The sequence below is a fragment of the Gopherus flavomarginatus genome, chromosome 10, assembly GCF_025201925.1.
Source record: "Gopherus flavomarginatus isolate rGopFla2 chromosome 10, rGopFla2.mat.asm, whole genome shotgun sequence".
Taxonomy (NCBI): Eukaryota; Metazoa; Chordata; order Testudines; family Testudinidae; genus Gopherus; species Gopherus flavomarginatus.
Window position 1 is genome coordinate 37,556,784 of NC_066626.1, and position 21,219 is coordinate 37,578,002.

General features: G+C 39.0%; 1 protein-coding gene across 50 annotated transcripts in view; it reads left to right on the forward strand.

The window, feature by feature from the left end:
* Positions 1-21,219, forward strand: part of TTN (titin) — a 312,200-nt gene that overhangs the window by 86,875 nt on the left and 204,106 nt on the right. For all 50 annotated transcript variants that reach the window (XM_050916743.1, XM_050916742.1, XM_050916769.1 and 47 more), the window contains exons 81-109: positions 77-355; positions 472-759; positions 885-1,172; positions 3,641-3,922; positions 4,206-4,484; positions 4,596-4,877; positions 4,991-5,269; positions 6,709-6,996; positions 7,157-7,435; positions 7,526-7,804; positions 7,896-8,174; positions 8,732-9,019; positions 9,173-9,460; positions 10,000-10,290; positions 12,206-12,484; positions 12,588-12,875; positions 13,057-13,335; positions 13,478-13,756; positions 13,861-14,139; positions 14,240-14,527; positions 14,667-14,954; positions 17,239-17,520; positions 17,804-18,082; positions 18,194-18,475; positions 18,589-18,867; positions 19,423-19,710; positions 19,871-20,149; positions 20,239-20,517; positions 20,609-20,887. In XM_050916743.1, the coding sequence (XP_050772700.1) occupies positions 77-355; positions 472-759; positions 885-1,172; positions 3,641-3,922; positions 4,206-4,484; positions 4,596-4,877; positions 4,991-5,269; positions 6,709-6,996; positions 7,157-7,435; positions 7,526-7,804; positions 7,896-8,174; positions 8,732-9,019; positions 9,173-9,460; positions 10,000-10,290; positions 12,206-12,484; positions 12,588-12,875; positions 13,057-13,335; positions 13,478-13,756; positions 13,861-14,139; positions 14,240-14,527; positions 14,667-14,954; positions 17,239-17,520; positions 17,804-18,082; positions 18,194-18,475; positions 18,589-18,867; positions 19,423-19,710; positions 19,871-20,149; positions 20,239-20,517; positions 20,609-20,887 (8,196 nt within the window). The remainder of the gene's footprint in view (positions 1-76; positions 356-471; positions 760-884; positions 1,173-3,640; positions 3,923-4,205; positions 4,485-4,595; positions 4,878-4,990; positions 5,270-6,708; positions 6,997-7,156; positions 7,436-7,525; positions 7,805-7,895; positions 8,175-8,731; positions 9,020-9,172; positions 9,461-9,999; positions 10,291-12,205; positions 12,485-12,587; positions 12,876-13,056; positions 13,336-13,477; positions 13,757-13,860; positions 14,140-14,239; positions 14,528-14,666; positions 14,955-17,238; positions 17,521-17,803; positions 18,083-18,193; positions 18,476-18,588; positions 18,868-19,422; positions 19,711-19,870; positions 20,150-20,238; positions 20,518-20,608; positions 20,888-21,219) is intronic.

The window sequence follows — 21,219 nt, forward strand, 5'->3', positions numbered from 1 at the left end:
ACTCTTGTATTAATAATGGTCAGTATAAGATTTGCTCTTTTTTCTGTGACGCTGATTGCGATCATTTGTGCTTTAGAACCGCCTTATTTTGTGACACACTTGGAACGTGTAGAGGTGACAGTCGGGGAGTCCGCATCTTTTCAGTGCCAAATTGCTGGGACGCCGGAAATCAAAGTCTCCTGGTACAAAGAAGATACAAAATTAAGATCGACACCTGCTTATAAAATGTACTTCAAAAATAATGTGGCCGCGCTAGTTTTCACCCAGGTGGAGAGCAGTGACCTTGGAGAATACATCTGCAAAGCTGAAAACAGTGTTGGCTTTGCTTCTTCCACGGCTCTGCTCACTGTTAAAGGTGATAGTTTCATTTCAAATATTCCAGTAATGACTCTTTATAATAACAGGCTTATTGTAAATGCAAATTGTCTGCAGGTTGGCAGGATGCCTTATTTCCTACTTATTTTCTTGCAGACCGTAAGTTTCCACCGACCTTTGCAAGAAAACTAAAAGACATTCAGGAGACTGTTGGTTCCCCCGTTACCTTTGATTGTCGCATAAATGGCTCGGAACCTATTCAGGTCTCATGGCATAAGAATGGGGTGCTATTACACGATGATGATAACATGCAAACAACATTCTTAAATAACGTAGCAACTCTTCAGATCTTGCAGACCGACATGGCTCACTGTGGCCAATACTCGTGCTCAGCTCACAATGCTCTTGGGACTGCTTCTTCCAGTGCCAAGCTCCTTCTCACAGGTTGGTAGCTGCTAAATCTTGTCCTGGCCATTGGCTTTAAACAAACAGAAGGCACTGCGTTGTTGTGGAATGCCAAATGGTGAAGCAGCAGCTCTGAAAGTTTTGTTGTTTCTTTCCATTTTTAGAGCATCTGAGACCTCCTGTCTTTGATGTGAAACCAGAACCCATTGAGGTGGCTCTTGGAGCAAGTGGTTCCTTTAAATGCCACGTCACCGGATCGGCACCACTAAAAGTCACTTGGGCAAAAGATAACAGAGATATCCGTCCTGGGGGCAACTACAAGATCACCCTGGTGGAAAACACAGCCAGCTTGACAGTTCTAAAAGTAGGCAAAGGAGACTCCGGGCTATACACTTGTTCTGCGAGCAACAATGCTGGAAAGGATTCTTGCGCTGCTCAGCTAAGCGTGAAAGGTATTTAGGAACGCAATGCTTTCTCGTCTTCTTGCCAAGCGTTTTACCTTGTTAAGAAACACAAAACAATGCCGAGCTTCTTCCTTTATATTGAAACGGTGCAAAACCGAAAGCGTTCAGTCAGCTTAAAACGAGACCCTTTGTTTTCCCATTGTGGTGAGGTAGAACAATCACATTGGCCAGGATTTTGACAGCAGTAATTTTCATCTTGTTGGTTATTTTAGGATTGAATCATAATGCACCTTGATCGTTGACGCAATTGCTGAGCAAAACACTTTAACCTCCTAAAGGCAAATTCTCCTCTCCCACACTAAGCGTCTCAGTATGAATATTTGAGCAGCTGACAGTATCCTGGGGTAGAAACATTTTTTTCTCCACCAGTACTCTGCTCACCTGTATAGTATATGGATTCTTAAACCTACTTATCTCTACATTTGGGCTCCGACTAATCTACTCTGGTGTAAACTACACTGGTATGTTAAGAAAAAGAACAGGAATAGTTGTGGCACCTTAGAAACTAACACATTTATTTGAGCATAAGCTTTCATGGGCTACAGCCCACTTCATCAGATGCATAGAATGGAACATATAGTAAGAATATACACACACACACACACACACACACACACACACACACACAGAACATGAAAAAGTGGAAGTAGCCATACCAACTGTAAGTGGCTAATTAATTAAGATGAGCTATTATCAGCAGGAGAAAAAAAAACTTTTGTAGTGATAATCAAGATGGCCCATTTTAGACAGTTGACAAGAAGGTGTGAGGATACTTAATGTGGGGAAATAGAGTATATTAGGGATTTTCACCATTGTGATTTCCTTCATGTGGGCAGGGCCTGTGAGTTTATGTTCTGGATCTGTAATTCCCATTGATCCTTAGACAGGATGAGTGTAGGACTCTTTAAAAGGTGTGTCTCCATAACGATGTTGTATTTTTTTCCTTAAAGATAATTTTAAATACTATTAACAAGTATTTATTTCTAATCTGCTGCCTTAAAAATGTGCATCTGAAAGGCACTTAAATGAATTTACATCTGGTTGCCAAAAGAGTAACCGAAACTCCTCTGCGATCAAAACTAGTACAAAATGACATCATTTTTATTTATAATTTTCAAGGAATGAATAACAATCATACTGGAAAATGTATTATTATGTGGCAAATATGGCCCCAGTTCAGCCATGGGCTCAAGGAAATGTCTAAATTTAAACACGTGCATTCAATGACACTCACATTCTTGGTCTTTGCTAGAGTGTAATTACCTTGTTGACTCAAGGCCTTAATATTGATAATGTTCTTCTTTTACATCAAGTGTTAAATACTCTGCAGATAAAACACATTATTTATTTCCATTCGCTGAGACAGCTACCATGAACAGAAGCATTGCCACCCTCTAACTTTTGCAATAAAGACTGGTTAAATACATGTATTATTTAAGTGTATTTATATTATTAGACACGTCTTTGATATATATACTGAATTCCCTACACAAAATAGTGATGGCATCAAAATTAATAAAATATAAATATCTTGGTCAATTGCCATTTAGTGCAAACACTTGTCTTAATAATATGTGTTAGCTTAGTTCTTTTGAACATGTTGCTTCTGTTGCACGTTTTTTTTCTTACCCTCCTAGCACTAATCATTACTTAAAAATCAGTTCTGTACAAAAGCGGCAGAAAGAGACCTATAGCAGAAAAGTAAAATAAGATAAACTAAATGTAAAAGCTTAAATAAGGGCTTTATACGTAATTAATGTACTTTTGCCCAAAAGGCAGATCAAGAAACAGACTTTAGCCATGTACATATGCATACACACCAGGTATCTATACACTAAATGATATAGCAGAAACTGATATAGAGTTCCCTTCCATACATATAACATGGACAGAATTCAATATAAATTTCTGTAATGGTCAAAATCACCCATCAGCTGAAATCTAATATGGAACTTCTAATGAGCAGACGTCAGCTGAAAATTTGGCATTTTAAGATGCTGTCACCCACAGTAAGAATTGAATATTTCAGTGAATCACGTCAACATATATCTAGTTTTCATGCAGTAGCTGTTTGAACGTCTGGTTATATGATATATAACCTATTGTAAGTTACATATATGGCAATTCATTAAACAATATTTTTGTGTATAATAAATATGTCCAAATCTTTGCAAGGAACTTGGGAAATCATTCTACATATACAAACCATTGGAAAATATGCACAAAGAAACTCCCCTGCTTTTGTTTGTTATGTATGCTGTGTGTTCATTTCTGTCATGCTGCCACCAGATATATCACCGGCAAATGTAAATTCACATTTTGTAGCTATTTCTACTCTTCCCCCACAACCCAAATAAGTTTGCGCTTTTGGTTAGATATTTCACTGAGGGAATATTTTAATGCATCAGTGCAGTTTAGTGAATCATCTTGTTTACTCTTGTCCTTTGGTTTCATAGAACCACCAAGGTTTATTAAGAAGCTAGACTCCTCTAGAGTTGTGAAACAGCATGATTCCACTACATATGAATGCAAAATAGGCGGTTCTCCAGAAATCAAAGTCACCTGGTACAAAGACGAAGCTGAAATCCACGACAGCAAAAAATACAGAATGTCCTTCGTTAACACCATGGCAGTCATTGAAATGCACAATCTCAGTGTGGAAGACAGTGGAGACTACACTTGTGAAGCTCGCAATGCAGCAGGCACTGCAAACACCAGTACTTCATTGAAAGTGAAAGGTCAGAACCCCACTCCTCCCTTTTTTGTCAGTTCCTTCTTTTAATCTGCTGTGAAAGGTTAATAAATCTTCTCTTCAGTCAGATAAGTGAGTGCTGCCTTCTGAGAATGCAGGGTATGGATTTTACCAGGGTTCTATGACATTGGAGCCATCTCTTATTGTGACTCGTGTCTTTCCTCTTCCATATCAGTCCAACATAGTGATACAATTTACTGTTTAAATGTTCTTTTCTCTGTTATGTCCCCAACTGAATTAACAGAAACTCAAACTTCTTCTTTCCATAGAACCCCCTGTTTTCAGCAAGAAACCCCATCCGGTTGAGACTTTGAAAGGTTCAGATGTCCATCTTGAGTGTGAGCTTCGGGGCACTCCTCCTTTCCAAATTTCATGGTATAAGGACAAAAGAGAAATTAAAAGTAGCAAGAAGTACAAAATCATGTCCGAGAACTGCCTTGCTAGTATTCACATCCTTAGCCTGGGTGACGCAGACGTCGGTGAATATCACTGTAAGGCCGTAAATGATGTAGGAAGTGACACTTGCATTTCCTCTATAACGCTAAGAGGTTTGTTTAATGATTTACACATCAGTTATATTCCTAGCATCGTGTCATTCTCGTCACTCTCTTCCTGAACTCTCCTTGTGGTTTTAACATGAAGTATCTTCTCTTCACCAGCACCACCAATTTTTGTGAAGAAGCTCAGTGATTTCACTGCTGTAGTAGGGGACCCAGTTGAGCTGCAGGCCACAATAGACGGGTCCCAGCCCATTTCTGTTCTGTGGCTGAAAGACAAAGGGGAAATCGTTAGAGAAAGCGAAAATCTTTGGATTTCCTATTCAGAAAACGTTGCAACTCTACAGATTGGAAATGCGGAACCAGCCAGTGCTGGAAAATACATCTGTCAGATCAAAAATGACGCAGGAGTTCAGGAGTGCTTTGCCACTCTGTCAGTTCTAGGTTGGTAACAAGGAAACAAAAAAATATAGAATGATATTTTAACCTCACTTAACAAACTTATTGCACCTCCCATCCTGTCATCAAATATGGCTGTGATTTGTATCTCATTTCAGAACCTGCAGTCATTGTAGAGAAGCCCAGCCCAATGAAAGTCACCTCTGGAGACTCTTGTACTTTAGAATGCACAGTGGACGGCACACCGGAGCTCACTACTAGGTGGTTTAAGGATGGGAATGAGTTGTCTACTGATCACAAATACAAAATTAGCTTCTTCAACAAAGTGTCTGGGCTTAAGATCCACGATGCAGTAGTAGAAGATAGTGGGGAGTATACTTTTGAGGTGAAAAACAGTGTTGGTCAAAGCAGATGCACAGCTTCAGTGCGTGTTTCAGGTTAGTTGATTAACTTGTGAATTATCTTTGATTCTTACAATTTCTTTAAAAGGTGTGTCAAGGCTGATTCCCCACTCTGGCACTTTGAGTGCGAAAGGTGGGGGGCCGCAAGGATTTTGAAAATTAATACCGGCCACTCCAGGCTTGTATTAAATTCCCAAGGTTACAGCTTCTCTCTGACCTTGGATGGGTAGATGCTGCCACCACCCAAGTGCAAAAAAACCCTTTGGGACCCAGGAAGGCGCACTTGGGAATTCCTCCCTGTGGGTATCCTCAAGCCCTTTCTCTCCTCCTCCAGGAAGAGCTGAGAAAGAAAGCAAAGGAAATCAGCTGTTGCCATGAGCTAATTAAACAATCTATGCACACCTCTTAGGACACAAACAGTCAATTCTGTTTTTAAAAAGTTAAATTTTGTTAAAAACAAAAAAGAAGAAAATGCATTTGGAACTTAGACTCTTTTCTAGATTTAAAAAGAACCACTTATAAAGATTACCCATCAAAATAACTTTATTGAGGTCCAACTTAAAGGATACAAGCAAAACAAAAGCACCTGGGGTTAGCACAGAGGAGCCCACAAGCCTAATCATGTTTTCCTAAAATTTCCTGATCTACTTACATATCTGAGGTTTCAAATAAGTAGTTCTAGGTATGATCTGATGATTTTTCATAGCTGGCTTAAAGTTTTTTATAGCATTGCATCTATGTGTCTCCTCTCTCTGGAGAACAACTACAGATAGACAAAGGGATTCTTTTTATAAAAAGGTCTAGCTCTCTCATTCGCTCTTTTGGTCATGGTGTCCACTCTCTTCCTTTTACTTGTGGACTTGTTAACCCTTTACAGGTAAAGCAAGTAGCGAATAGCTACTAACAGGGATTTTATAGCTAAGTGGCTGGGTGGGTGTTCATAAAAGGGAACTCCCCCCCCTTTCATTTATCACAAAACGTTACACAACATGCTGCTTCCTTTGGTGTCATGTCAGGCTGCTGCCATTCTGGGAAGACTCACTACTAATGTGATCTTAGGCACCCTATGTGCGCCCCCTAGTGTTATGGAGATCACGGAGGGAGGGAGTAGGTTGAAGCATTTTTCACCCAACACAAAGATGAGGCTGTTGCTTGGGGTCAGTCTCATCAACTGAGTCTGAATGTCCCAAATGGTGCAATACTGTTCTTCTCCTTATGAGAAAGTATTGAAAAATAAAAGGAGAAAGGTGACCCTCAGAAGGGGTGAGTGACAGCATAAGAGAGTATACTGCAACCTGTTCTTGTCTTCTCTCAGTACCTCAGACTTCAATGGGTTGAATTGTAGGCCTGCTTTGGATTCTCCCAAGCCAACATAGGTGTGCCAAAGGAAAGTGTGGTGTTTCTGCTGGATGACTGGAAACCATCAACCTTTTAAGTTATACTGTTGTAATATAGCTGTGTTTTATCCTATACAGATCGCATTATACCTCCTTCTTTCACAAGAAAACTGAAAGAAACCAATGGTCTGTTGGGTTCCTCTGTTGTTCTGGAGTGCAAAGTGTATGGGTCACCACCTATTTCTGTTTCCTGGTTCCACGAAGGATATGAGGTCACTAGTGGAGACAAGTATCAGACGACCCTTACAGACAATGCTTGCTCTTTGAAAGTGAACTCACTAAAGGAATCTGATATGGGAACTTACTCATGCACAGCTACTAATGTAGCTGGATCTGATGAATGCAGTGCATATTTGACTGTTAGAGGTTAGTATCTAGAACAAGGCAGAGCTTCCAGATATAAACTCCTTTCTTTGTGAGTTGCTTACTTTTTTGGGTGTGTTTATATGAGTCTATTCACCTGTGTTTCATATGGGAATATTTTACTCTTCATCAAAGTTCATTTCTCTTATCTGTGTGTCTTTAGAATCTCCTTCTTTTGTGAAGAAACCTGATCCCCTGCAAGTTTTATCTGGGGCAAATATAACTTTTACTAGTATCCTAAAAGGCACCCCTCCACTGAATGTTAAATGGTTCAAAGGAAGTGTCGAGCTAGTACCAGGACATCGATGCAACATCTCCTTGGAAAATTCAGTTGCACAACTGGAGCTGTTTGACGTACAGCCACTCCAAAGTGGAGACTACACCTGTCTGGTCACTAATGAGGCTGGCAAAGTTTCTTGCACAACACAGCTCTTTGTAAAAGGTTTGTCAGGCTTGCAATTACATATATTTCTTTAAAAAAACATCTCTTGGTGTCAACTTTTAACTTTTATCTTCATAATGTTCACTGTAGAACCAGCTAAATTTGTGAAAAGACTGAATAATCTCAGTGTAGAGAAAGGAAAACCATTAATTCTGGAATGCACATACTCTGGTACTCCTCCGATTGCAGTCTTGTGGAAGAAAAATGGATTCGAAGTAGCTCATTCTGAAAAATGCAGCATCACTACCACAGAAACCTCTGCCATACTGGAAGTTCCAAGTAGTAAAATAGAAGATCAGGGACAATACACTTGCCACATTGAGAATGATTCTGGACGAGATCTTTGTCAAGCTGACATCTCAGTATTAGGTGTGTCCTCATTCCACAAGGGATCTTTTTTATAGTAATAGTTATTGTGATATTTAAATTTTGGAATTAATCACGTGTCTTTGTTTTTTAGAACCACCTTACTTTGTCACACGCTTGGAACCTGCTCAGGTGACAGTTGGGGATTCTGCGTCATTACAATGCCAAGTTGCTGGCACACCAGAAATTGTTGTATCATGGTACAAAGGAGATACGAAACTAAGAGCAACTCCTACCTCTAAAATGCACTTTAAGAACAACGTTGCCACTTTGGTTTTCGGCCAGGTGGATAGTGGGGATAGTGGGGAGTATATCTGCAAAGCAGAAAACAGTGTTGGAGAAGCTTCTTCATCAGCTTTGCTTTCTGTTCAAGGTGAATAATTCATGTTAACACATTTAAAAGTTTCATAGGAACACTCTGTGAACTCTACCTGACCAGCTAGAGACCACCCCTGTCTAGAACTCCCTGAGCATTGATTACCTTTTACTAGTGAAAGTCTGGCTGGAAAGTCATTCTCAATGTCAATCTTTAGTTAACCAGCTTTAACCAGCGCTCTCACTAATGGATACTGACTTCTGATTCTGCTCCTTCAGAATAGGGCATTCTTCCAGCTCTTTCCAATGTAGAAAATGTGAGACTATTAATCAAAACTTAAAAACCACATTGACCGGTTGTCCAGAGCGCTCTCTTGACACCAACCCACAAGCTAAATGATCTAACAAATAATCTCCTTGATTCTTTGGGGCCTTTTACTGTTTGATAATTGGCAAGTTGGTTGAACACAATGATTGGATCTTCCATTATCTTCCTGTAAATCTGCCCAATCTATACTACATTTCAGAGTCTTCTTAGACAGTGTTTACTGGAGAATTCACCAAAGCTGGATAACTTCCCAAAACTTTTATTGTGCTATGCTTCTTTGCTTGCAGAACGTAAACTTCCTCCTTCATTCACACGAACTTTGAGAGACATTCATGAAACTGTTGGCTTACCAGTTACATTTGATTGTGGCATAACCGGCTCAGAACCTATTGAAGTATTCTGGTCTAAAGATGGCGTACATATCCAAGATGGCTACAACGTACAAACCTCCTTCTTAAATAACGTAGCAACTCTCCAGTTTTTGCAGACTGACAAGAGCCTTACTGGGCAATACACTTGTACAGCTTCCAATGCTATTGGAACTGCTTCTTCCAGTGCCAGCCTTGTGCTTACAGGTTGGTTGGTTATTAAATAATTTCCTTTCAACATCAACAGGTCATTTTAAAATTTCCATTCTCAACTTAAAACAATAAGTGCAACATTTATTTAACAATATGCTTTAAACTAATTGAGCTTTTATGTGTTTTTCTGTTTCTTTCACCCTGTAGAAGGGAAGAATCCTCCATTGTTTGACATCCCAATTGCATCCATGGATGCTTTTGCTGGGGATAGTGCAGACTTTGAATGTCACATATCAGGAACTCAACCAATTAAGGTCACTTGGGCAAAAAATAACCAAGAGATACGGACTGGAGGAAAATACCAGATCAGTTATGTAGAAAACATAGTCCATTTGACAATTCTGAATGCTGACAATGCAGACTCTGGAATGTATACATGCTATGCTAGCAATGAAGTTGGAAAGGACTCTTGTGCAGCTCAGCTTAATATTAAAGGTATTGCCCGATTCATGTGTATGATGTGCACATTGAATTTCTTATATCTGAAAGAAAGAAGTCATCTTGCTATGATATAATTTGGAGACCCTCTTCTCAATCTGTGAATTAGGAATGTGTATTTTAAAGGATTTATCAGGAGGGACCGAAAGATTTTTGAAGGAAGGTTTAGGGAGAATTCAGCAGCGGAAATGATGTTTCCTTCAATCTTATTTTCTTTGCAATGTTGAAGACTTTGCCATCCTAAATGATTAATACAAAATTCTGGTTTGTTTCTTGTTGCTTATACCTACAGTCCAGATTTCTTTAAAAAAAAGATTTTTTTCATAACTAATAAAACTCCACATCCATTTACACAATGTGGTGTTTTGCTGTTCTAAGAGTGGTTTCCTCTGTGTACTTTTTGTAAATAATAGATCCCCTTTTAAAATGTAAGCAGTTTTTTAAACAACATAGTGTCATAAATGTATTTCTTGAAAACTCTTTTTTTTATATTAACATTTATTTTTAGAATTTAAAGAGTATGTTTATTCTTGCAGAACGAAAAATTCCACCTAGTTTTACAAAGAAACTATCTGAAATGGTAGAAGAAACGGAAGGGAACACCCTTAAACTTGAGGGCCGTGTTTCCGGTTCTCAGCCTCTGACCGTTTCTTGGTATAAAAACAATCAAGAGATCTATCAGAGTCCCAACTGTGAAATATCTTTCCTGAACAACACCATACTTCTGCAAATTAAAGGTGCAAGGCAGGCTGATTCTGGCTTATATACCTGCAAAGTGTCCAATGAGGCAGGAAGTGTATTGTGTACTTCTTCCGTTGTTATTAAAGGTTAGTTAATTTCACGTTTTGCTTCTCTTTTTTTTATCAGCATGTTAGCTGTCAACATACACCTTCCATAGTTAATCAAATATTTCTTACTGAGTCTTATTTTTAGGCCATATATAATTGTGTCTGAACAATATTAAATTCAGTACAGCATACACAATGAGATAACGGCAGATATTTCTCCTTTAGATACTGAGGAAGAACTCATGAACTTCAATGTGAGCTCTGTATCTCAGGAGAGAATTGAGCACAATATGTCTATTACTTTCTACTAATTAGAATGCCATACTAATATTTCCTGCAGATTTCTACATTTAGTTTATCGAATGGTTTTATACAAAGCTTGCTGCTTTCAATACGTATTCATAGCAAATAACCCGATGCGGTGAATGTTATAAGTGGCTAGATCTCAACAATAAGCCATTAATTTTCCTGGCAATTTCACAAGTTCAGGACCGTACCAGTAATATTTGCTCACTAAAGTGTGACAGATTTTTCCAGGACAATGTCAGCATTTTTCAAAAACAGCTCAAAACTCTTTAGCTACTAATGCAAGAGTCACATAATCTATTTTTTATTTTATGTTATTTTATTTTATTACTTTTTGCATACTATCCTTTGGGATCTATTCTTGCTTATATTGCATACATTATTCTGATTAACCATATGTCTGTGGAAATCGATACCCTTCATAGGCATTCCTAGCATATTACATAATATGCTTAGAACGTATTTTGTTAATTATTTATCATAATCTAGCTCTTAGCAAGCCTAGTGCAAACACATTTGTCTACTTCATTGCATAGCTTTCTCTTTCTTTAGCATTTGTTTTTCTCCTTTCTTTCGCCTACTGTAATATGAGGTGTGTCATAAGTTAAAGTAATAGTAAAGACTACATTATTTGTAAAAATGGATTGAGCCATTATGCTCCCCGTTATTTTATCTTTTATATTATGCCTATAGTGTTCTCCTCTTGACCCAAGACTTGCATTTAACATGCAGCAGAGATTTGAAGCATTTAACATTTAGCATTTAACACTTGTTTCTTTTTACCTACGTTAATGTCAATACATTTGCTCTTTTGCCTTTTCTGCCAATCACATTGTCTCTGTCCCTCACTCTTGCTGTCGTTGGCAACCAGGATGGAATCAAGACTCGAGTTGAAACCCAAAAGCAAGAAATTAATTTAATATTGTGGGTTCAAGTCAGACTAAATGTTGCTTTAAGATTTGTGATGATGATGACCGATGATGTAAACAGTGGCATCTGGTGTAAACTATGAATTAAGATTGTAAAAACAAAACTGATTGAATCTTTAGAGATATAAAAATGTGACATCCTATAATATCCATCAAATCTCTACTCAATTTCTTTTCATGAATCTCAGTCTTGCTGTGCAAGATGAGCAGCTTTTCCTTCACTGTTGGAAGGATCAGAACAAAACCATCTCTATCTAAATTTGCACAGCTGGGGCAGTGTACTGTGGTAACATAGGGTTTAGCGGTAATTGCTTTGGTAGTATATTGCGTATTAGATCTTTTAAAAGCTGTTTAAACAATTTTTAATTTTAAGTCTCTTTAAGAAGGAGTGCAAATATAACTACTGCATTGAAAGAAGATAGTATACTTATAGATTTCTTTGTGCATGCTTGCGAAAAAGTACTCTTTTAGTACTATTTTTATTTTCCCAAACTGCGTACAATTAGTATTCCTGGAAACCAAACTTGTACGTATCAACATACATTGCTGATCAGTTTGCTTATAGATTTAACATTACTGTTAGAGTTAAGAATTCATTAATCTATTGCCTTTCTCCCTTATAATCATGATACATGTTTCTTTACTAAATATTTGCCTGTTCTGTTCTCTCGACTTTACAATTAGATTTAACCGATTAGACGGTTTTTCTTTTCTTTCAGAACCAGCAGTCATTTTAGAGAAGCCAGAACCGATGTCAGTTACGGCTGGGGATTCTTTTACATTAGAGTGCACAGTGGGTGGAACACCAGAACTTATTACAAAGTGGTTTAAGGATGGGAGAGAACTACAGAGTGGTCGCAAATATCAAATCACCTTTTCTAACAAAGTAGCTACGCTGAAAGTTCTTTCTGCGGAGACAGGAGACAGGGGACTGTATACATTTGAAGTGAAAAACGAAGTTGGTGAAAGTAGCTGTACATCCTCGGTTGATGTTTCAGGTTAGCCGGCTACTGCCTTTGTCATTTAATGTTGTCTTTTCTTTTAACAGATCTTTCCTTTTTTATTTTTTTAAATGTGGTTTTGTCACCTTTTTCTATGCAGATCGCATTGTCCCTCCTTTTTTCACAAGGAAGTTAAAGGAAACATGTGGGGTGCTGGGTTCCTCAGCACTGCTGGAGTGCAGAGTTTCTGGATCACCACCCATTTCAGTTGCCTGGTTCCAAGATGGAAATGAGATTGTTAGTGGAGACAAATATGAAGTCTCATTTTCAGACAACATGTGTGGTTTGAAACTGAATGCACTGGACTCATCAGATGCCGGACCTTACACCTGTGCCGCCACAAATGCCGCTGGATCTGATGAATGCAGTGCCTTTTTGATTGTGCAAGGTCAGTAAAAGAGGACCAAGGTGCCCTAGGCAAAATGCTTCCTCGATTTGCTGCTATTTCTTCCTTGGCAATTTTCAGGGTGCCTATAAATCTTCAGCCAAACTCTGATTTGGTTTTCATCTTCAAACATAACGATCACACTAATTTGTGTATGTGTCTTAACTTCTTTATGTATGTCTAGAACCACCCTCATTTGCGAAGACACCCGATCCCGTGGAAGTTCTCCCTGGGATGAATGTAACATTCACGAGTCTCATAAGAGGAACGGCTCCGTTCAAAGTTAACTGGTTTAGAGGCATCAGGGAACTTGTGTCAGATAGTACCTGCAACATTTCTTTGGAGGATACAGTTGCAGAACTGGAATTGTATGAAGTAGAACCACTCCACAGTGGAGATTACACCTGTCAAGTCACTAATGACGCTGGCAGTGTGTCTTGTACCACTCATCTTTTTGTAAAAGGTGTGTTTTGACTTTTGTTGTTGTTGATAGCAGTGTTTATTTATTTGTCTGTGTGTTTGTGTGTACACACACACATTCGTGAACATCATGTTACTTCCTCCTTCTTCTATTTCACTTTTGGCCTTCCTATTTGTTGCTATAGAGCCAGCAACATTTGTGAAGAAATTAAGTGATTCCAGTGTAGAGCAAGGGAAATCCATCCTTCTGGAAAGCACATACAAAGGAACTCCTCCTATTTCAGTAACATGGAAGAAGAATGGCTTCCACATAACACAGTCCCCAAGATGTAGAATAACAACTACCGAAAAATCGGGCATACTGGAAATTCTTAACAGTACAAAAGATGATGAAGGGGAATACACTTGCGAGGTTGCCAATGATGCCGGAGCAGATATTTGCCAAGGCCAAATATCAATCCTAGGTGTGTTGCTATCTCAGATTCCTTAACCGCTCTTGTATTAATAAAGGTCAGTATAAGATTTGCTCTTTCTTCTGTGACACTGATTGCGATCATTTGTGCTTTAGAACCGCCTTATTTTGTGACACACTTGGAACGTGTAGAGGTGACAGTTGGGAAGTCTGCATCTTTTCAGTGCCAAATTGCTGGGACGCCGGAAATCAAAGTCTCCTGGTACAAAGAAGATACAAAACTAAAATCGACTCCTACTTATAAAATGTACTTCAAAAATAATGTGGCCACGCTAACTTTCAGCCGGGTGGAGAACAGTGACCTTGGAGAATACATCTGCAAAGCAGAAAACAGTGTTGGCTTTGCTTCTTCCACAGCTCTGCTCACTGTTAAAGGTGATCATTTCATTTCAAATATTTCAGTAACAGGCTTATCGTAAATGCAAATTGTCTGCAGGTTGGCAGGATGCCTTATTTCCTACTTATTTTCTTGCAGACCGTAAGTTTCCACCGACCTTTGCAAGAAAACTAAAAGACATTCAGGAGACTGTTGGTTCCCCCGTTACCTTTGATTGTCGCATAAATGGCTCGGAACCTATTCAGGTCTCATGGCATAAGGATGGGGTGCTATTACATGATGATGATAACATGCAAACAACATTCTTAAATAACGTAGCAACTCTTCAGATCTTGCAGACCGACATGGCTCACTGTGGCCAATACTCGTGCTCAGCTCACAATGCTCTTGGGACTGCTTCTTCCAGTGCCAAGCTCCTTCTCACAGGTTGGTAGCTGCTAAATCTTGTCCTGGCCATTGGCTTTAAACAAACAGAAGGCACTGTGTTGTTGTGGAATGCCAAATGATCCACTTGTGTGGCGGTGAAGCAGCAGTTGTGAAAGTTATGTTATTTCTTCCATTTTAGAGCGTCTGAGACCTCCTGTCTTTGATGTGAAACCAGAACCCATTGAGGTGGCTCTTGGAGCAAGTGGTTCCTTTAAATGCCACATCACTGGATCGGCACCACTAAAAGTCACTTGGGCAAAAGATAACAGAGATATCCGTCCTGGGGGCAACTACAAGATCACCCTGGTGGAAAACACAGCCAGTCTGACAGTTATAAAAGTAGGCAAAGGAGACTCCGGACTATACACTTGTTCTGCGAGCAACAATGCTGGAAAGGATTCTTGCACTGCTCAGCTAAGTGTGAAAGGTATTTAGGAACGCAATGCTTTGTCGTCTTCTTGCAAAGTGTTTTACCTTATTAGAGAGACAAAACAATGCTGAGCTTCTTTTATCTTTGAAATGACGCAAATCCGAAAGCGTTCAATCAACTTAAAACGAGACCCTTTGTTTTCCAATTGTGCTGAGGTAGAGCAAACACATTGGCCAGGATTTTGACAGCAGTAATTTTCACCTTGTTGGTTATTTCAGGATTGAATCATAATGCACCTTGATTGCTGATGCGATTGTTGAGCAAAACCCTTTAACCTCCTAAATGCAAATTCTCCTCACCCATACCAAGGGTCTATTAGAATATGAACATTTAAGAAGCTGACAGTAGTCTGCAGGAAAAACATTTTTTTCCCACCAGCACGCTGCTCATAGTATAGTATGTGGATTCTTCAACCTACGTATCTCTCCATTATGATCGGACTAATCTACCGTGGTGTAAACTACACCGGTATATTAGGGATTTTCACCATTGTAATTTCCTTCATGTGGGCAGGGCCTTTGGGTTTATAACAGTTGTTCTGGCTCTGTAATTCCCATTAATCCTTAAACAGGATGAGTGTAGGCGAAGTCTCTTAAAAAAGTGTGCCATTTTTTACTGAAAGTTAATTGTAGATAGCATTAACATGTACTTATTTGTAGGGTTGTTAATTAATTGCAGTTAAATTAAGTGAATAACACATAAAAAATTAACTCAGTTTTTAAAAAATAGCCCTGATTAATCACAGTTTTAGCTGCACTGTTAAACAATAATAAAATACCAATTTAAATTTTTATAAATATTTTGGATGTTTTTCTACATTTTCAAATGTATTGAGTTCAATTACAACACAGAATGCAAAGTGTGCAGTGCTCACTTTATATTATTTTATTACAAATATTTGCACTGTAAAAAAGATAAAAGAAATTGTATTTTTCAATTCACCTCTTAGAACAGGGGTTCTAAACTGGGGGTTGTGACCCCTCAGGGGGCATGAGATTATTACATGGGGGATCGCGACTTGTGAGCCTCCACCCTTAAACCCCCCAATGCCTCCAGCGTTTATAACTGTTAAATACAAAAAAAGTGTTTTTAATTTATAAGGGGGGGGGTCACACTCATAGGTTTGCTGTGTGAAAGGGGTCACCAATACAAAAGTTTGAGAAATGCTGTCTTAGAAGTGATGTAGTGCTATCTCTTTATTGTGAAAGTCCACCTCTACAAATGTAGAATTATTTTTTTCACATAACTGCACTCAAAAACAAAACAATGTAAAACTTCAGAGCCTACAAGTCCACTCAGTCCTACGTTTTATTTGGCCAGTCACTAAGACAAACAAGTTTGTTTACAGTTAAGAGAGAGAATGCTGCCTGTCACATGAAAGTGAGAACAGGTGTACACATGGCCCTGTTGTAGCCGGCGTTGCAAGGTATTTACATGCTGCATGTGCTAAACATTGGGAAATGTAAAAAGCTTAAACACAGACTTTGTACATAACAAACGTACTTTTGCCCAAAAGGTCGATCAGGAAACAGACTTTAGCCATATACATATACTCTAGGACTAAGCTACACAGCATACACATACGCACCAGGTATCTATACACTAAATAATAATAGTATATTAAATAATATATATATCTAAAATTCTCTTCCATACATATAACATGGACAGAATTCAATATACATTTCTGTCATGGTCAAGGTCACAAATCAGCTGAAATCTAGTATGGAACATCCAAAGAGCAAATTTCAGCTGTAAGTTTGGCATTTTATGATGCTGTCACCCACAGTAAGAGTTGAATATGTCAGTGAATCATGTCAATATATATATATATAGTTTTGTGTGTAGTAGCTATATGAAAATCTGGGCACGTGATATATAAACTATTGAATTGTAGCTGAGGGTAATTCTTATATCTAAATGCTCTTGTAAGTTATATATGTGGCAATTTAGTTAACAATAACCTTTCTGCAAAATAGATATGTCCAAATATTTGCAAGGAACTTGGGAAATCATTCTACATATACAAACCATTGGAAAATATGCACAAAGAAACTCCCCTGCTTTTGTTTGTTATGTATGCTGTGTGTTCGTTTCTGTCATGCTGCCACCAGATATATCACCGGCAAATGTAAATTCACATTTTGTAGCTATTTCTACTCTTCCCCCACAACCCAAATAAGTTTGCGCTTTTGGTTAGATATTTCACTGAGGGAATATTTTAATGCATCAGTGCAGTTTAGTGAATCATCTTGTTTACTCTTGTCCTTTGGTTTCATAGAACCACCAAGGTTTATTAAGAAGCTAGACTCCTCTAGAGTTGTGAAACAGCATGATTCCACTACATATGAATGCAAAATAGGCGGTTCTCCAGAAATCAAAGTCACCTGGTACAAAGACGAAGCTGAAATCCATGACAGCGAAAAATACAGAATGTCCTTCATTGACACCGTGGCAGTCATTGAAATGCACAATCTCAGTGTGGAAGACAGTGGAGACTACACTTGTGAAGCTCGCAATGCAGCAGGCACTGCAAACACCAGTACTTCATTGAAAGTGAAAGGTCAGAACCCCACTCCTCCCTTTTTTGTCAGTTCCTTCTTTTAATCTGCTGTGAAAGGTTAATAAATCTTCTCTTCAGTCAGATAGGTGAGTGCTGCCTTCTGAGAATGCAGGGTGTGGATTTTACCAGGGTTCTATGACATTGGAGCCATCTCTTATTGTGACTCGTGTCTTTCCTCTTCCATATCAGTCCAACATAGTGATACAATTTACTGTTTAAATGTTCTTTTCTCTGTTATGTCCCCAACTGAATTAACAGAAACTCAAACTTCTTCTTTCCATAGAACCCCCTGTTTTCAGCAAGAAACCCCATCCGGTTGAGACTTTGAAAGGTTCAGATGTCCATCTTGAGTGTGAGCTTTGGGGCACTCCTCCTTTCCAAATTTCATGGTATAAGGACAAAAGAGAAATTAAAAGTAGCAAGAAGTACAAAATCATGTCCGAGAACTGCCTTGCTAGTATTCACATCCTTAGCCTGGGTGACGCAGACGTCGGTGAATATCACTGTAAGGCTGTAAATGATGTAGGAAGTGACACTTGCATTTCCTCTATAACGCTAAGAGGTTTGTTTAATGATTTACACATCAGTTATATTCCTAGCATCGTGTCATTCTCGTCACTCTCTTCCTGAACTCTCCTTGTGGTTTTAACATGAAGTATCTTCTCTTCACCAGCACCACCAATTTTTGTGAAGAAGCTCAGTGATTTCACTGCTGTAGTAGGGGACCCAGTTGAGCTGCAGGCCACAATAGACGGGTCCCAGCCCATTTCTGTTCTGTGGCTGAAAGACAAAGGGGAAATCGTTAGAGAAAGCGAAAATCTTTGGATTTCCTATTCAGAAAACGTTGCAACTCTACAGATTGGAAATGCGGAACCAGTCAGTGCTGGAAAATACATCTGTCAGATCAAAAATGACGCAGGAGTTCAGGAGTGCTTTGCCACTCTGTCAGTTCTAGGTTGGTAACAAGGAAACAAAAAAATATAGAATGATATTTTAACCTCATTTAACAAACTGATTGCATCTCTCGTCCTGTTATCAAATATGGCTGTGATTTGCATCTCATTTCAGAACCTGCAGTCATTGTGGAGAAGCCCAGCCCAATGAAAGTCACCTCTGGAGACTCTTGTACTCTAGAATGCACAGTGGACGGCACACCGGAGCTCACTACTAGGTGGTTTAAGAATGGGAAAGAGCTGTCTACTAATCAGAAATACAAAATTAGCTTCTTCAACAAAGTGTCTGGACTTAAGATCCTCAATGCAAAAGTAGAGGACAGTGGGGAGTATACTTTTGAGGTGAAAAACAGTGTTGGCCAAAGCAGGTGCACAGCTTCAGTGCGTGTTTCAGGTTAGTTGATTAACTTGTGAATTATCTTTGATTCTTACAATTTCTTTAAAAGGCGTTACACAACACGCTGCTTTCTTCAGTGTCACGTCAGGCTTCTGCCACTTTGGGAGGACCCACTGCTAATGTGACATAAGGCACCCTATGTGGGTCCACTAGTGTTGTGGAGATCATGGAGGGAGGGAGTAGGTTGAAGCCTTCATCACATTTTTCACCTGTCACAAAGATGAGAGTGTTGCTTGGGGTCAGTCTCATCAATTGAGTCTGCATGTCCCAAATGATGCAATACTGTTCTTCTGCTTATAAGGAATTATTGAAAAAATAAAAGGAGAAAGGTGACCCTCAGAAGGGATGAGTTGACAGATTTCAAGAGTATCCTACAACTCTTTCTCATCTTCCCTCAGGCCTCGTGGGGTGGACATTATGCTTCTTAGTATTCCCTGACACCAATTCAGATGTGCCAAGGGAAAGTGTGATATTTCCGCTAGACGACTGGAAACCATCAACCTTTTAAGTTATACTGTTGTAATATTTATAGCTGTATTTTATCCTATACAGATCGCATTTTGCCTCCTTCTTTCACAAGAAAACTGAAAGAAGCTAGTGGTCTCTTGGGTTTGCATGTTGTGCTGGATTGCAAAGTGTCTGGGTCACCACCTATTTCTGTTTCCTGGTTCCATGATGGACATGAGATCACTAGTGGAGACAAGTATCAGATGACTCTCACAGACAATACTTGCTCTTTGAAAGTGAACGCACTAAAGGAATCTGATATGGGAACTTACTCATGCACAGCTACTAATATAGCTGGATCTGATGAATGCAGTGCATATTTGACTGTCAGAGGTTAGTATCTAGAATAAGGCAGAGCTTTCAGATATAAACTATTTTCTTTGTGGGTTGATTACTTTTTTGGGTCTGTTTACATGAGTCTAATTGCCTGTGTTTCGTATGGGAATATTTTACTCTTCATCAAAGTGCTCTTCTCTTTTGTGTGTGTCTTTAGAATCTCCTTCTTTCATGAAGAAACCTGACCCCCTGCAAGTTTTATCTGGGGAAAACATAACCTTTACCAGTATACTAAAAGGCACCCCTCCACTGGATGTTAAATGGTTTAGAGGTAGCGTTGAACTAGTACCAGGACATAGATGCAACATCTCCTTGGAAAATTCAGTTGCAGAACTGGAGTTGTTTGATGTACAGCCACTCCAAAGTGGAGACTACACCTGTTTGGTCACTAATGAGGCTGGCAAAGTTTCTTGCACAACACAGCTCTTTGTAAAAGGTTTGTCAGGCTTGAAATTTCACATCTTCTTCTAAAAAAAATCTCTTGGTATCAACTTTTAACTTTTGTCTTTGTATTGTTCACTATAGAACCAGCTAAATTTGTGAAAAAAATGAATAATCTCAATGTGGAGAAAGGAAAACCATTAATTCTGGAATGCACATACTCTGGTACCCCTCCTATTGCAGTCTTGTGGAAGAAAAATGGAGTTGAAGTAGCTCATTCTGCCAAATGCAGCATCACCACCACAGAAACCTCTGCCATACTGGAAGTTCCCAGTAGTAAAATAGAAGATCAGGGACAATACACTTGCCACATTGAGAATGATTCTGGACAAGATAATTGTCACTCTGCAGTCTCAGTATTAGGTGTGTCCTCATTCTACAAAGAATCTTTTTTATACTAATGGTCGTTGTGGTATTTAAATTGTGGAATTAATCATGTGTCTTTGTTCTTTAGAACCACCTTATTTTGTTACACGCTTGGAACCTGTTCAGGTGACAGTTGGGGATTCTGCATCATTACAATGCCAAGTTGCTGGCACACCAGAAATTATTGTATCATGGTACAAAGGAGATACAAAACTAAGAGCAACTCCTACCTGTAAGATGTACTTTAAGAACAGTGTTGCCACTTTGGTTTTCAGCCAGGTGGATAGTGGTGATAGTGGGGAGTATATCTGCAAAGCGGAAAACAGTGTTGGAGAGGCTTCTTCATCAGCTTTGCTTTCTGCTCAAGGTGAATATTTCATGTTAACACATTTAAAAAGTTGCATAACTAAAGGGTTTGTTTTTTTCAGTAATGAAAAGTCTCTTCTTAGGAACATTCTCTTCCTCTAACTGACCTGTTAGAGACCACCCCGTTTAGACTCCCCTCTGCATTGATTACCTTTCACCAGTGAAAGTCTGGCTGGAAATTCATTCCTAATGCTAATCTTTAGTTAACCAGTGCTCTCTTTAAGGGATACAGATTTCTGATTCTTCCCCTTCAGAATAGGGCATTCATGAATGTAGTTATTCTTCCAGCTCTTCCCAATGCAGAAAGTGTGAGATTATAAATGAAATGTTATG